Source organism: Thamnophis sirtalis, unplaced genomic scaffold, assembly GCF_051295495.1.
Source record: "Thamnophis sirtalis isolate CommonGarterSnake01/CBP01778 unplaced genomic scaffold, rThaSir2_p1.2 scaffold_2, whole genome shotgun sequence".
NCBI classification, from domain to species: domain Eukaryota; kingdom Metazoa; phylum Chordata; class Lepidosauria; order Squamata; family Natricidae; genus Thamnophis; species Thamnophis sirtalis.
The window spans coordinates 55,732,611-55,748,359 of record NW_028261382.1 but is presented as its reverse complement, the minus strand read 5'-3'; the positions used below and the strand labels follow the sequence as shown (position 1 = coordinate 55,748,359).

At 48.0% G+C, this 15,749-nt stretch overlaps 1 protein-coding gene across 1 annotated transcript in view; it reads right to left on the bottom strand.

Moving 5' to 3' along the window:
- The window catches only part of TAOK3 (TAO kinase 3), a 128,028-nt gene that overhangs the window by 42,453 nt on the left and 69,826 nt on the right, over positions 1-15,749 (bottom strand). The window contains exons 13-14 of the mRNA XM_087705648.1: positions 13,925-14,092; positions 8,304-8,492 (exon numbers count right to left, since the gene is read on the bottom strand). Of these exons, the coding sequence (XP_087561774.1) occupies positions 8,304-8,492; positions 13,925-14,092 (357 nt within the window). The remainder of the gene's footprint in view (positions 1-8,303; positions 8,493-13,924; positions 14,093-15,749) is intronic.

Here is a 15,749-nt window from a genome sequence, read left to right as displayed (position 1 = left end):
GTTGCCCAAACTCCACCCTGCAAGGGATTTTGGGGGTCATAAAAAGAGGATGATAGCAATAGAAGTAGACTTAGAGAAATAGCAGTAGACTTATATACCGCTTCATAGGCCTTTCAGGCCTCTCTAAGCGGTTTACAGAGAGTCAGCATATTGCCCCCAACAATCTGGGTCCTCATTTTACCCACCTCGGAAGGATGGAAGGCTGAGTCAACCCTGAGCCGGTGAGATTTGAACCGCTGACCTGCTGATCTAGCAGTAGCCTGCAGTGCTGCATTTAACCACTGCGCCACCTTGGCTCTGTTATGATGATTTGTGTTGCTAAGTGAAACTTTTCTTAAGTGAATTTTGCTCCGTTTTTACGACCTTTCTTGCCACCAGTGTTTAAGTGAATCCCTGCAATTGTTAAGTTGGTCATTTGGTTGTTAAGTGAATCAGGCTTTGCTTGTCAGAAGGTTGTAAAAAGAGGATCACAGGAAACTGCGACCGTCATAAATGCAAGTCAGTTGCCAAGCATCCAAATTTTGATCCTGTGACCCTGGGGATACCTGCAACAGTCGTTAAGTGTGAAAAATAGCCCTAAGTCACTTTTTTTCAGTGCTGTTGTAACTCTGAATGGTCGCTAAATGAACTGTTGTCGAGGACGACCTGTAGTCCTCAAGTTAAGACCATTCGATCAAAGTTAGAGCAGTCCTGAAAAGAGTGACTTAAGGCTGGTCCTCGCGCTTACAACCATCACAGCATCCCCACAGTCAGGTGATCAAAACTGGGCATGTCTCACTTAAGGACCACACTGCTCAGTGATGGAAGTTCCAATAGGGGTCGTAAGTCAAGGACCACTACCTGTCCTATTCCATTTTACAACAGCACTGAAAAAAGTGACTGACGGCGGCTTTTCACACTTAAAACGTCCTTTGCCACATCCCCGCGATCAAAATTCAGACGGGTTGCTAACTTCGAGTGGGATAATTGCACCGGTTGAGACAAGAAATGGGTATCTGTGGTCTCAACGATATATCTAATTTTTGTGATAATTATTGGGCCTGGGCAGCACTTTTGAGACCAAAAGATGCTTTGGTCCAGCTGGGGTCAGGAATCTCTTTGCACAGGAATCGGTTGTTTGGGATCTGTTTGCTGCGAAAAAGAGGCGGGATTCCTGTAAAAAGCTACAGACCCTCCAAAAATACCTTTAAAATCGATTCACCGACAAAAGGGCGAACGACAAAACCGCGCTCGACTAAACCGCGGTGATAAAACCGCGTGTTCTAAAGTGCTCCGACAAATGAGCGCTGAATCGCGCCGACAACAGCGCAGAGACAGAAGCGCGCTGTAAAACTAAACCCAACCCTAAACCTAATCCCTAACGCTAAACGTAACCCTAAACGTAACGCTAAACGTAACCCTAAATGTAATGCTAAACCTAACCTTAACCCTAACCCTTAACCTAACCCTAAACCTAACCCTAACCCTTAACCTAACCCTAAACCTAACCATAACCCTAAACCTAACCCTTAACCTAACCCTAAACCTAACCCTAAAGCTAACCCTAAACCTAACCCTTACCTAAAGTTAAATTGGCTTTCTGTCTCCGCGCTATTGTAAAGCGCCCTTCTGTCTCGGCACTGTTGTCTCCGCGCTGTTGTCGCCGCGTTGATGACGCTGCAGTTTTAGCGACGCGGTTTAGTCGGGCGCGGTTTTGACGTTCGCCCTTTTGTCGGGTTACGTTAAAATCAAACTGGACAACCCCCCTGACTTGTTGGCTCATCCTACCAGAGAGGCTTCCTTATCTAAACCAGTAAACAGAGAGAATGTGAGCAGGCAAAAATACAGTAGGAACCGGAGTGATTTTCGATTTCCTGCTGGCTTCCCCAATGGCTTTGTCTTAAGGGAACGGCAGGGAATGCCGGAAATCGCGATCGCGTGACGTGGCAACTGGCCACGGCAACACCCCAACTCTGAGAAGACATCTAGTGGGGTGTAGCTGCTTGAAATTTCAATTCCGCGGGAGTCATGGATCCCATGGACGGGTTAAGTTAGCGCTGCGACAGTTCAAAATGGTTGGGCTTTGGCGCCAGACAGGAGGGAGTTTTAGTTATTGCGTATAGATGTGAAGTGCTCCACTACAAAAACTTATTACTCTCATTAGGTGGCTTTGGTGGATCTAATTCAGCAACACACTACTGCATAAATTTTATCTGATAAGCAATATATTGTTATTGCAGCAATAAAACGGTGTGATCTTGCACAAGGTATATATTAGTCAGCGTTTTGGCAAAAAACTATATGCATTGGGCTCAGATTAGGATGGTGTGGGTTTATTTTTATTTTTTTTACTGCAAGTGAAGACAATCAGGGCCCTAACTGCTTTGATATTAATAGGGGAAATTATAACTTATTTGCATTGTTTGAATGACAAAGTATATATAGCATGTCCCTAACTCCCTGGCACTGGAGAATTTTAAGCATTTTTTTTTAAAAATAACCTTACTATAGCCAGTGTAAATGGATGTTCCAATAAACCCAACTGGACAATTAGGAAAACACTGGGTTTATTTATTTATTTATTTATTTATTTATTTATTTTATTAAATCGATGTATAGGCCGCCCAATCCCGGAGGACTCCGGGTGGCTTACATTAAATTTTTGTTTTTGTTTTTAAAAATAAAATATCTGAAGGCATGTTAAAAAAAAAAGGCATTTTTGGCATTTGCTAGTCACATTTCTAGAGATTCGGAATAATTATTCCCCAAAATACATCCTTAGGCGTTAGAGATTGCTACTATAGAATAAGTTTACTTTTTTCCACCTCCTTTCATTTCTTTCAATCAGATTCTCTGGCCATTGGATGCTTACTTAATCCTGGAACTAATTTTATTCCTTTCTATTCATGCTTTAAGTCTGGGGAAGAGAGTAAAAACTTCCCCTCCTTAAATATTGGTGTTTTCTCTCAATGCTGGCTGGGGGATTCTGGGAGTTGAAGTCCACCCACTGTAAAGATCCTGAAGTTAAGAAACATTGCCTTCCCACAATGTTTCTTTGCCGTGCGCTGCTGAACCAATTCATTCTTTCCTAGTCCTTTACTTAGGTAAAGGTTCCCCACGCACATCTGTGCTAGTCGTTCCCGACTCTAGGGGGCGGTACTCATCTCCGTTTCAAAGCCGAAGAGCCAGCGTTGTCCGAAGACGTCTCTGTGGTCATGTGGCCGGCATGACTCAACTCCCGAAGGTGCACGGAACGCTGTTCCCTTCCCACCAAAGGTGGTTCCTATTTTTCTACTTGCATTTTTTACCTGCTTTCGAACTGCTAGGTTGGCAGAAGCTGGGACGAGTAACGGGAGCTCACTCCGTTACGCAGTACTAGGGATTCGAACCGCAGCGCTACCGATCTTTCTGATCGACAAGCTCAGCGTCTTAGCCACTGAGCCACCCTTGTTCTTGTCTTATGACTGTTTACTTAGCAACTGTTCAAAGTTTATGGACATGCTGAAAAAAAAAAGCAACTTGCAAACAGGTCCTCGGACTTACACCCTTCGCATCATGTGAGCTTGGTAACCTGTGTTGTACTTACACATGCTCTCCATTTCCAGTTGTCTTCCGACAAGCAAACTAGGTTTGACTAATGACAAAGTGGCTCACTTCACAGTCCTGGTCATTGGCTCAGCAAGTATGGGAAAAATAGGTGGTTAAAACGGGCGTGACTCCCTTAGGATCGACTCCCTGAAGAGGCGGAGGTTCCGGTTGGGTTGTGGTCATAAGTCAAGGACTGGCTGTGTTTGTTTGTTTTTTTTAAACACGCTTCTACACTGCCACCATGGAAAGTATCCTCAGTAGCTCAAGATGGCAGCCTTCAGACTCCCTCAAAATTAAAAAAGGAGGGAGGGGAGGTTCATTTGTTTCGTTTCGATTCATTCACACACACAATCACACCGACCTGGGCTTTGCCTAAATCGATCCACCCGTTGGAGAGCGACAAAGTAGAGGAAGGATCAAACAGGGAAGTAGCATGGAGTCATTGGGTAAAGACAAGAGGGCAAGTTCTGAATCCCCTCGCATGCCTTTTCAGCTTTATCTAGCTTTTTCCCAGCTGAATTTGCCAGTCTGGGAAGATTCCTGTAAAACAGGCATGGAGCAATAAAGTACCGTATTTTTGGGAGTATGAGACACACCTTTTCCCCCAAAAAGAGAGGGCGAAAATCTGGCTGTGTCTTATACACTGAATACTCCCAAAATTCCGCCCCTTCACAAAAATGGACGTGCAGAGTGAAAAATGGGCTGATTTTTGCTCGTCCCCGCCCCCCCCAGAGCACTCTACAACTTCCTAAAGGCTTTGCATGCTTTGTTTTGGGCAAAAAAAAAAAAAAAAAAACTGGCCCATTTTTGTGAAAAACAGGGTCTTTTTTGCTCGTTTTTTGCACCCTCCCCAGCCCCCAAGAGTACTTTGCAGGCCTCTCAAACTCTCTGCATGCCCCGTTTTTCACAAAAAACAAGGCGTGCAGAGTACAAAAACTTTTTTTTTTTTAATTACCTCTTCAAAATCTTGGTGCGTCTTATACTCTGGTGTGTCTTATAGTCTGAAAAATATGGTAATTGGACGTGGGTGTGTATGTCCAGTAACAGTAACAATGGCGGGTGCTACCTTTTGGCTGGGCGGTCAGTTTTCTGGCTGGGGAAATCAACCCGACCGGCCCCGTATCCAAAAGAGCCAGCCCAACTTTTCCTCCGTGCACAAGGCCAGGAAGCGGGCCAAGTCGAAAGGGGGGAGCTTCGAGAGCTACTAGGTGGCCTACCCGCGACGGCTGAAGCTGACGGAAAACGGGGACATCGGTGCGTCTTATACTCCGAAAAATACGGTAGCTAGTTTGAACTCTACATGCACGGGTCTGGTGGCTGGCGCCTGACACTGTCCCATAGAAGCTACACTGGATCAGAAGGATTGTTCCGCTAAGACCACGTGCGCTCGGGCGTCCCCACGCGATCCGCACCTTGTACTGAGACTTGAGAGCCCTGAACCACGTACCTTCTTGGGGAGATCCGTGAGCAGCTATTTTGGTCAAGAGAAGAATCCATGCGTAGATCAGAATCGGGTGGGAAGTTACGGTGTTAGTTTAGGGACTGTGACCGTTTCAGCCAGAGGACAACCACTTGGAGGGGGGATCGGAGACTACGTGGCGTTGCAGGAAAGGACAGAGGTAGGCATGCAAGGGTTGAAGGACACAATGAGAGCAGGGTAGGGCAGAGGCTGGCAGGCATTCTCTCTTAAAAGGCGGATCTTAGAAGCTTCCACTCGTCGTTAACTTCCTTATTTTTGCTTCCAGCCCAACTGCCAAGACCGATACCCACTGTCCCCTACGTTCCTTCTTCGCTCGCAGCTTGACAATGACAGGGAGGGTGTGTGTGGTCGGAATGCAAGGGAGGAAGAATGGTATTCAAGCGTCCCTCGGCTTCCGTGAGACACAGCTGGCAACTCAAGGACGCCCTGAGCAGATGTCCCGGCGTGGCTGGCTGTTCCCCGTAACATAATGAACCAGAGTGATTGTTGGAAGTTTGGGACTGTGGGTGACCCGTCGGGAAAAGCGAGAATTAACCATATTTGCTTTTGCGCGGGGAAACCCAGAGCTGGTTTTGCTTCTTCAGTGCCAGTGTGGTTTATTCGGTAAAGATTTATATACGCTTGGTAAAATAAGGTTCCTTTTTCTGGATTCGCTAACTGGACACCAACGCTACTCAAGATGTGCACTGGACACCATCCTGTACTGCAAGGACACTGACCCTAAACTCTTAAAACAGGTAGGCCTTTAAGGTAGTCCTCAACTTACAATCAGAATCAGAATTTCCATGGTTAAGCAAGTTGGTTGTTCAGTGAATCGGGCCTAATTTTTAACCTTCTTTTTTTTTTTTCTGGCCACAGTTGTTAAGCGAATCACTACAGCTGCAACTGTCAAGTGTTGACGTTGTTGAAGGGCAGGAAGGTCACAACCACAATCATGTGACCCTGGGATGCTGCAACCGTCATATCTACAAGGCAGAGGCCCAGCACTTAAATTTTGATCGTGTCATCCTGCGGATAACGGGACGGTTGTTTTAAACTGCGGGGACTGCTCAGCGGTCACTCCCCCCCCCCCAGTGCTGTTGTAACTTTGAACGGCCACGATATGAATGGTTGTAAATTGAGGACTGCCCGCACTGATGAATATGTCCATGAGGATTCGGTCATCCAGGCCAAAGGTATCTGAAAGGTTGAATCATGGCAAAAGGGACCGAAATTTGTTACTCTGAGGAAGTCTCGTTGCCCATCCAAGCAACTCGGTCAATTTTTTTTTAAAAAAATGGTATAATGCAATATATCAGGGGTATCAAACTGGATTTCTTCGAGGGCCAGATCGACATTGTAGTCCTCCTCCACGGCTGAGGGGTGGGGGTAGAGGAAGATGGGACGGACGCTTCCTGTAGCACCCTGTCACCCAAAACGGGGCAAAAGGGGGGCATGCCTTGGCCCCTAGTGCCTCATTTTAGCTGGCAGGGTGCTGCAGGAGGCCGACCAGGCCGAAAACAGGGCATACGGGGCCGCACCCCGTTTTGGCTGCCAGAGGTACCGCGGGCCGGCCCTTTGCTATTTCCAGGCTGGCCCGCGGGCCAGATTTAAGCACCTTGTGGGCCGCATCCGGCCCGCCGGACTTGAGTTTTGACACCCCTGAAATATATCAATGGAGACTCAATCATCCAGGCCAGTGGTCCCCAACTTTTGTGGCTGGGGGGTGGGCGATAGAGGGGAAATGGGATGCGTGAGTGGTGGGCTTGCGTGCATGCGCGCATCTCCAATCACGCAAGAGAGAAGCCTTTGGGGCATGGTTTCGCGCTTCCTCGGGCTTCTCGGCACCAAAACGCTTTTGCAAAGGCCTGAAGCAGTGCGAATTCGTTTCCCCGGAGCCTTTTATCCGTTTGCAAAAGCTTTCGGGGTGGAGAAGCCTTTGGGAGCACGGCCTTGGGCTCCAGGCAACTCACCGAGGCTGCCCGACACTCCAAAAGCAGATCAGGTGTCCTACAGAAGCAATCTCGGTGACTCCACAATGCTGAGCAGGGCATGCTCGTCCCGTTCAGCCTCTCCACTCATGGCTCTGGTTTTGGAGCATTGGGAGCAGGTGGCTTGGCGGCCCGTCTGCGCTGGGGGAAGAGGGGAATCGAGCCGTGCGAGCGGTGGAGTAGCATACATGTGCGCAGCTCCGCTCACGGAGGAGAGAAGGGTTCGGAGCACAGCTCATGAGAGTGGAGCTTTGCGCACGCCCCGGCCTGCCTCTTGAGCAGCCTGGTAGTGGGCTGCAGCCCAGGGGTTGGGGAGCCCCAATCCAGGCCAAAGGTTTCTAAAATTACCTAACTTTTTGTTTTTCTTTTAATTTGGACCGACAAAGTTGCTCGGAGGAGCAGTGAAATATGGTTCCACCACAAAACCGCGTTCGACTAAAGGGCGCTTGACGAAACCGCGTAGCTGACGTCATCACAGCGCGACAACAGCGCGGAGAAAAAAGCACGCTGTAAACACTAAACCTAAAATTAACCCCTAAACCTAAATCTAACCCCCCTAAACCTAATCATAAACCTAACGCTAAACCTAACCCTTAACCTAACCCTAAACCTAATCCTAAACCTTAACCTAACGCTAAACCTAATCCTAACCCTTAACCTAACCCTAACCCTAAACCTAACCCTAACCCTAACCTAAACCTAACCCTTACCTTAACTTGAATCGGCTTGCTTTCAAAGCGCTATTTAAAGCGCCCTTCTTTCTCCGCGCTCGCTGTTGTCGCCCTGCTGATGACGTCAGCGATGCGGTTTAATCGGGCGCGCTTTAGTCGAGCGCGGTTTTGTCGTGCCACGGTGAAATATCTCAGATTAACAAGTTTTGTTTTTCCTTGCCATCATCATCATCATTTAATGACCCTTTAATCCCTTGTGGGATGGAGTCTGGGCAACTGAATGGAACTGAGTATTTACTGGCCAGATGCCTTTCTTGTCGCCAGGGTGGAGTTTCCCCTCCCGAGAGAGAGAGGGGAGGGGGGAATATTTGCCTCCACCTAAGATTGAATTCACAGCCTTCCGAGTGTTAGGCGAGAGCTCCACCCTCTAGGCCACCGCAACGCTTCCGTTTCCCCGTTGCCATGATTCAACCTTTTTTTAAACATTGCTTGCACCGATGCAACGGACGGTGCCTTCAAGATCTGCAAAGGAAGTGCGGTGAAACAGAGATCAGGCGCGAGCAGAGGAGGAGGAGGAGGAGGACAGTTGGGTGAGGAAGCACCAGCCAGACGTACCTTCTTCATCACAACAGAGGAAGCGGAATCATGCACCAAAAGCAGCTCAGAACTGCTCTCCTCCAATACCTCCTGCATGCTGTTGACACTGCTGCTTTGGCTCCCTGTGCTGATAGACATGCTGGGGATGGAGTGATTGCTGCCTAGACTGTCCATCTTCCTAGTCAGCTTTGTCCCGTGCTCACTGTCCTACAAAATAAGGAGCGGCAGGTTTAATGCCGGGATGAAAGGAAGCGCCACCAACCGGGGAGAGGTGTACGTGTGCGCGACTAGAACAGGGACCGTTCTAGAGGAGGCGCAAAGGTTCTTGCCTACTTCTAGGTCCGTGTTGGGGCGAACTGATGGAACGTGTGCCGAAAGCGGCATGCAGAGCCATGCCGCACGGCCGGTTCCACCACAAATGCGCGCACAACAAAAGCGCGCCTGACTAAACCGCGGTGTCTAAAGTGCGGTGACAAAACCGCGCGATGAATGAGTGACTAATTAGCCCTAAAGCGCGCCGACAAAAGCGCGCCGACAGAAGCGCGCTGTAACGTAACCCTAAACCTAATCCTAAACCTAACCCTAAACCTAACTGTAAATCTTACCTTAAATTAAATCGTGCTTCTGTCGGCGCGCTGTTGTCGGCGCGCTTTTGACATCGCGGTTTTAGCACCGCGGTGTTGTCGGCGCGCTTATGACGTTCGCACTTTTGAGGGGTCACGGCACGGCCTTGCGTGCTCCTCTTGGGCATTCCGGTGCCCGCATGCCCGCTGGCCACCTGGTCTTCGCAAGCGCGGGAGCGCCGAAAACCCGGAAGAGCAGCCTTCCGTCGCATATGCCTGCGCCAGCACCCAAGCCTCAAGGTTTCCAGCGCACACATGCGCGAGAGCCAGGCGTTCGTCGGGCGCGTACCAGAAACCGGAGGTTTGGGTGTCGGTGTGCGCATGTGCAATGAAATGCTGCTCTTCTGGGTTTCGGCGCTTCCACAAGCGGGGAGGCCAGCAAGGCCGCGCGTTCCAGGCGGGATGGTTTTGTATGCCATTTCTGGCACGCAGGTTGGGTGAGGTAAAAGGTTAGCTTTCACTGTTCTAGTTCCTTCCGGACTCCTTCTGTGGGGTCCTTAGGGGTCTCTGAGCTCGGCAGTTTCCTTGCAGGCGTTTCGTGGCCCAACTAAGTAACCTCATCAGGGCTAAGAGGGAGAGAGGAGGAGGAGAATTGGGAAGGAAGGAGGAAGAGGAGAAGGGGAGGAGGAAGAGAACTGTGGGGTCCTTGGTGCTCTCTGAGCTGGGTGGTTTTCTTGCAGATGTTTCATTACCCAACTAGGTAACATCATCAGTGCTAGAAGGGAGTGGGGTTCAGATAGCACGAAGGACTCAAAACTCTTCCTCCCCTTCTCCTCCTCTTGCACTCTACAAACCTCAGTGTCTTTTAGCACTGATGGTGTTACTTAGTTGGGTAATGAAATGTCTGCAAGAAAACTACCAAGCTCAGAGAGCATCAAGGATGCACATTTCAACCCTGAGATGCAAATATTCTCTTTTCTTGCAGATGTTTCATTACCCAACTAGGTAACATCATCAGTGCTAGAAGAGAGTGGGGTTTGCAGGGAGGAGGAGGAGGAGGAGGAGGAGGAGGAGGAGGAGGAGGAGGAGGAGGACGACGACGACTGGGGGGTCCTTGGTGCTCTCTGAGCTTGGTTGTTTTCTTGCAGACATTTCATTATCCAACTAGGTAATATTATCAGTGCTAGGAAGGAGTGGTCATGAAATGTCTTCAAGAATACCATTAAGCACAGAGAGCACCAAGGACCCCACAGTCCTTCTCCTCCTCCTCACAAACTCCACTCCCTTCTAGCACTGATGATATTACCTAGTTGGGTATTGAAACGTCTTCAAGAAAACCACCAAGCTCAGAGAGCATCAAGGACCCCACAGTCCTCTTCCTCCCTGCAAATCCCACTCCTTCTAGCACTGATGATGTTACCTAGCTGGGTCATGTTCAGAGAACACCAAGGACCCCACAGTTCAACCTCGAGCTACAAATATTCCCTTTTCTCAGCTTCCTTCTTCCCTTGTGACATAAAAAAAGGTTACTGAGAAGGGGCAGAAGCCAAACCGCTTCTCCCCAACGCCTGTTTATCTGACGTTTTGCAAACCAGTCGATCTTTGCCCGTCCTGCCCTCTGCATAAATCAAGATAGGTTTGGGTCTCTTTAGTATTTTGGGGCTAAAAAGGTCAAGGTTCCCCTCGCACATATGTGCTAGTCGTTCCCGACTCCAGGGGGCGGTGTTCATCTCCGTTTCAAAGCCGAAGAGCCAGCGCTGTCCGAAGACGTCTCCGTGGTCATGTGGTCGGCATGACTCAACACCGAAGGCGCACGGAACGCTGTTCCCTTCCCACCAAAAGGTGGTTCCTATTTTTCTACTTGCATTTTTAACGTGCTTTCGAACTGCTAGGTTGGCAGAAGCTGGGACAAGTCAGGGGAGCTCACTCGGTTACGGGGTGCTAGGGATTCAAACCGCCCAACTAAGAGCCAAGGTGGCGCAGTGGTTAAATGCAGCACTGCAGGCTACTGCTAGATCAGCAGGTCAGCGGTTCAAATCTCACCGGCTCAGGGTTGACTCAGCCTTCCATCCTTCCAAGGTGGGTAAAATGAGGACCCAGATTGTTGGGGGCAATATGCTGACTCTCTGTAAACCGCTTAGAGAGGCCTGAAAGGCCTATGAAGCGGTATATAAGTCTACTGCTATTGCCAACTGCCGACCTTTCTGATCAATAAGCTCAGCGTCTTAGCCACGTCCCTTTCATTTTGGGGCTAAGTAGCCTCAAAATCCCATCTTTTAGGCACCAGGTACCTAAAAGGGGAGAATCGCTTCATGGGAACTCCTATTTCACATCTATTTTTAACTGCAAATTGGAAATAGTTACTCCATCCCAGATAGGAAGAGAAATAATGATTAAAATAATAATAATAATAATAAAAAAATGTTAGTTGCTATCTGCCCAGGGTCATTCCAGCAGCCATACTGACAGGAAGCAGATGATGGTTTTCGACATGCGTTCAAGTACAGGTAGTCCTCGACTTACGACCACAATGGAGGGGCTGGAATTTCCGTCACTAAGCAAAGCGAGGTGGTTGGTTAAGTGAGCGGCGCCCAATTTTACAACCTTTTGGGGGTGGGTTGATGAATCCCGTGGGGTTGTTAAATGAACCCTGCGGTCGTTAAGTGAATCAAGTATTGATTGGGCTTGTCGGAAGGCGATCAAGTGGCCCCCGGGATATATATACACGCCGGTCGGCAAGCACCGAAATGTTAATCATGTGACCCTGGGGACTGGTCCCTTTCTCCAGGGCCGTGGTAACCTTGAATGGCCGCAAAAACGAATGGTCGTAAGTCGGAGACTACCTGCCTTCAGGTTTGCATCATGCTGCATGCAGTGATTATTTGGTGGGGTGAAGGACCACTGTGCCAGGAAGACCGCTCCGGAAGAACGGGGAAGGTGAATTCACACTCAAATCACAACCCAATGCTTGCTAGTGGATGGTCACATTTAGGGGGTTAAAATATCTGGGAGGAAGGATCTCGGTCACTGGGCTTTCTCTATGATCCTTGTTGCTTTTCTAAACCAAGATTCCTTCTAGTCTATAGCGCCGTGGCGGCGCAGTGGTGAGAATGCAGTATTGCAGGCTGACTCTGCCGAATGCCAGCAGTTCGATCAAGGTTGACTCAGCCTTCCATCCTTCTGAGGTCGGTAAAAAAAAAAGACTGTTGGGAGCAAGAAGCTGACTCTGTAAACCGCTTACAGAGGGCCATTGGTCAGTTGTCCTGATCTAAATACCACGTTAACACACTAGCACTGTATTATATTGGGGGGGGGGGGAGGAGCATAAATAAAGAAGAAGATCCAATGAGGAAAACATTCCGCAGTTGTCCTCCAGATGGAGTGTCCTCCCTTGATCGATGGGCGGATTGGCCATGGACTGGTCTTATCCCCATTTCAAGCTGGAATGAAGTGACCATTGGTCCATCCTCATCTGAATTCAGCCACGGGGAGAAGGAGTTGCATTTCTGCTTGGGCTGGACGCTCTATCATCTCTGTCGGACATGGCCACGAAGGAAACAATCTTCTTTAATCCGGGTACAAAATCCCAACTACCGGGCCCTGTTTTGGGATCTACTTTCCCCAAAATAAGATAGGGTCTTATTATCTCCACCCACCCCCCCAAAATAAGCGCTTGGCCTTATTTTCAGGGAGGTCTTATTATTTTTGAGATGCTTCCCTTAACCTCGGCTGGCGGGCGTGGATCAGCTGATCTAGAGAGGGTCAGAAGTTCTGTCTCAGTTTCTGGCCCACTCTTGCCAGCGTGGGAACTAGGGTTTATGGTAGCGGCTGCTGCGAGGCTGTTCTGCGGGGATGGCAGGTGCATGCGGAGCGCGTGGGACATGTTCCACCCCCTCTGCCCTCCAGAAAATGGCGGGGACCGGCTGCATATGCATTTGAATATTTTCGGGGAGGTCTTATTTTCGAGGAAGGACTTATTTTAGCGCATGCGCTCAAAAGCCCGATTGGGCTTATTATTTGGGGAGGTCTTATTTTCGGGGAGGACTTATTTTAGCGCATGCGCTCAAAAGCCCGATTGGGCTTATTATTTGGGGAGGTCTTATTTTCGGCGAAGGACTCATTTTAGCGCATGCGCTGAAAAGCCCAATTGGGCTTATTATTTGGGGAGGTCTTATTTTCAGGGAAGGACTCATTTTAGCGCATGCGCTCAAAAGCCAGATTGGGCTTATTATTTGGGGAGGTCTTATTTTTGGGGAAGGACTCATTTTAGCGCATGTGCTGAAAAGCCCAATTGGGCTTATTATTTGGGGAGGTCTTATTTTCGGGGAAGGACTCATTTTAGCGCATGCGCTCAAAAGCCCAATTGGGCTTATTATTTGGGGAGGTCTTATTTTTGGGGATGGACTTATTTTAGCGCATGCGCTCAAAAGCCCGATTGGGCTTATTATTTGGGAAGGTCTTATTTTTGGGGAAGGACTTATTTTAGCGCATGCGCTCAAAAGCCCAATTGGGCTTATTATTTGGGGAGGTCTTATTTTTGGGGAAGGACTTATTTTAGCGCATGCGCTCAAAAGCCCGATTGGGCTTATTATTTGGGAAGGTCTTATTTTTGGGGAAGGACTTATTTTAGCGCATGTGCTGAAAAGCCCGATTGGGCTTATTATTTGGGGAGGTCTTATTTTCGGGGAAGGACTTATTTTAGCGCACACGCTCAAAAGCCTGTTTGTGCTTATTATTTGGGGAGGTCTTATTTTCGGGGAAATGGGGTAACTGTTTTGGGATCTGACTCTTTCGGGATCTAAGTAGGGCCTGGTTTCCATAGCCGTGAGCCAAAACTAAGAGCAAACTTGATCTTTGCTTCAGATGCTCTGTTGCCATCCATCTCAAGGACGGTCACCAAAGCATCATCGGCCATAATTCAGCGGTGAGACAGCCTTGCTCCCAACCAAATTCCTCATGTTGCGCTGGGAACCCATGAAAAGGGACTTGGCAGGGACCCTGTGAAGCAGGAGACCCGTTACGATGACATTCATGGTTCTTATTACTATTTATCAGCAGTATAGATAAACGTGATACCTCCTCGTCTTCCTGGGACTCGTTCAGAGGGCCATTGAACACCTCCTGGAACAGGATTTTGTTCATTTTCCGAGACTGAAGGTTATCCAACTCCCGGACTGCATCCTTGGTTCTTTGAATCAGGTCTATCAGGACCCGGGACGGACGCTCGCATCGTACAAATTCGTGCTGGGTTTTTAGAAGGATGACAGAAGCGTTCTGGGTGAGAAGACAAAAGAGGCAAAAGACAAGACGCCCCCCCAGCCCGCCCAATCTCTCGCACAAGGGAAGCAGACCTCCCTCTCTCTATTACGGCAGAAAATATTAATTAAGATTTCACAAAGTAGGCGCCATTTTATCATCAACATCATCATCATCATCATCATCATCATCATCATCATCATCATCATCATCATCATCATCCTTGCAGGATAATTCAGGAACACTGAATGATCCTGAAATTTAGCATTCTGATGAAAATTTGGTCATTTTAAAGGAGTGGGATTTTTTTTTAACATAAAAAGCAAGTTCCAAGTTGACGGATGTCATGTTGTTGATGGGCTGTGCCCTTGTTCTCACTTATGTACCGTTACTACACTCACTTATGTAGTGTTGACTGTTATTGATGGGACACGCCCGTATGCATAGAAGACTGTGCATTATTGACTATTGATGATAAAATATGCTCTAATTCACATGGACCCATAACTAGGTATTGTTGACTATTGATGATGGGCTATGCCCTTGTCCATACAGACTCACTTATGTAGTGTTGACTGTTGTTGATGGGACACACCCTTATGTGTAGAAGACTGTGCATTATTGACTATTGATGATGGGATTTGCCCTACTTCACATGGACCCATAACTAGGTATTGTTGACTATTGATGATGGGCTATGCCCTTGTCCATACAGACTCACTTATGTAGTGTTGACTGTTGTTGATGGGACACACCCTTATGTGTAGAAGACTGTGCATTATTGACTATTGATGATGGGATTTGCCCTACTTCACATGGACCCATAACTATGTATTGTTGACTATTGATGATGGAATTTGCCCTACTTCACATGGACCCATAACTAGGTATTGTTGACTATTAATGAAGGGCTATTCCCTTGTTCATACAGACTCTCTTATGTAGTGTTGACTGTTGTTGATGGGATACGCCCTTATGTGTAGAAGACTATGCATTATTGATAGCTGATGATGGGATACGTCCAAATTCACATGGACCCATAACTATGTATTGTTGACTATTGATGATGGGCTATTCCCTTGTCCACACAGACTCTCTTATATAGAGTTGACTGTTGTTGATGGGACACGCCCGTATGCATAGAAGACTGTGCATTATTGACTATTGATGATGGGATTTGCCCTACTTCATATGCACCCATAAGTAGGTATTGTTGACTATTGATGATGGGCTATGCCCTTGTCCACACAGACTCTCTTATGTAGAGTTGACTGTTGTTGATGGGACACGCCCTTATGTATAGAAGACTGTGCATTATTGACTATTGATGATGGGATACGTCCAAATTCACATGGACCCATAACTATGTATTGTTGACTATTGATGATGGGATTTGCCCTACTTCACATGGACCCATAACTAAGTATTGTGCCGGGACCAGAGGTTTTGTCTTCTGAGCTTTCAGACTCGTGCTGAAGCCCAACCTCGGGGAACTTCTCTCTCATCAGAATGTCATCTTTTCTCTCACCATGGAGGTGAGAGAATCATGGGGGTACCTAGGTGTTCCCATGTTACACCCCTTTTAGGCGGCCTGCACTGGTTGCCGGTTGTCTTCCGGGTGCGATTCAAGGTACTAATTATGACC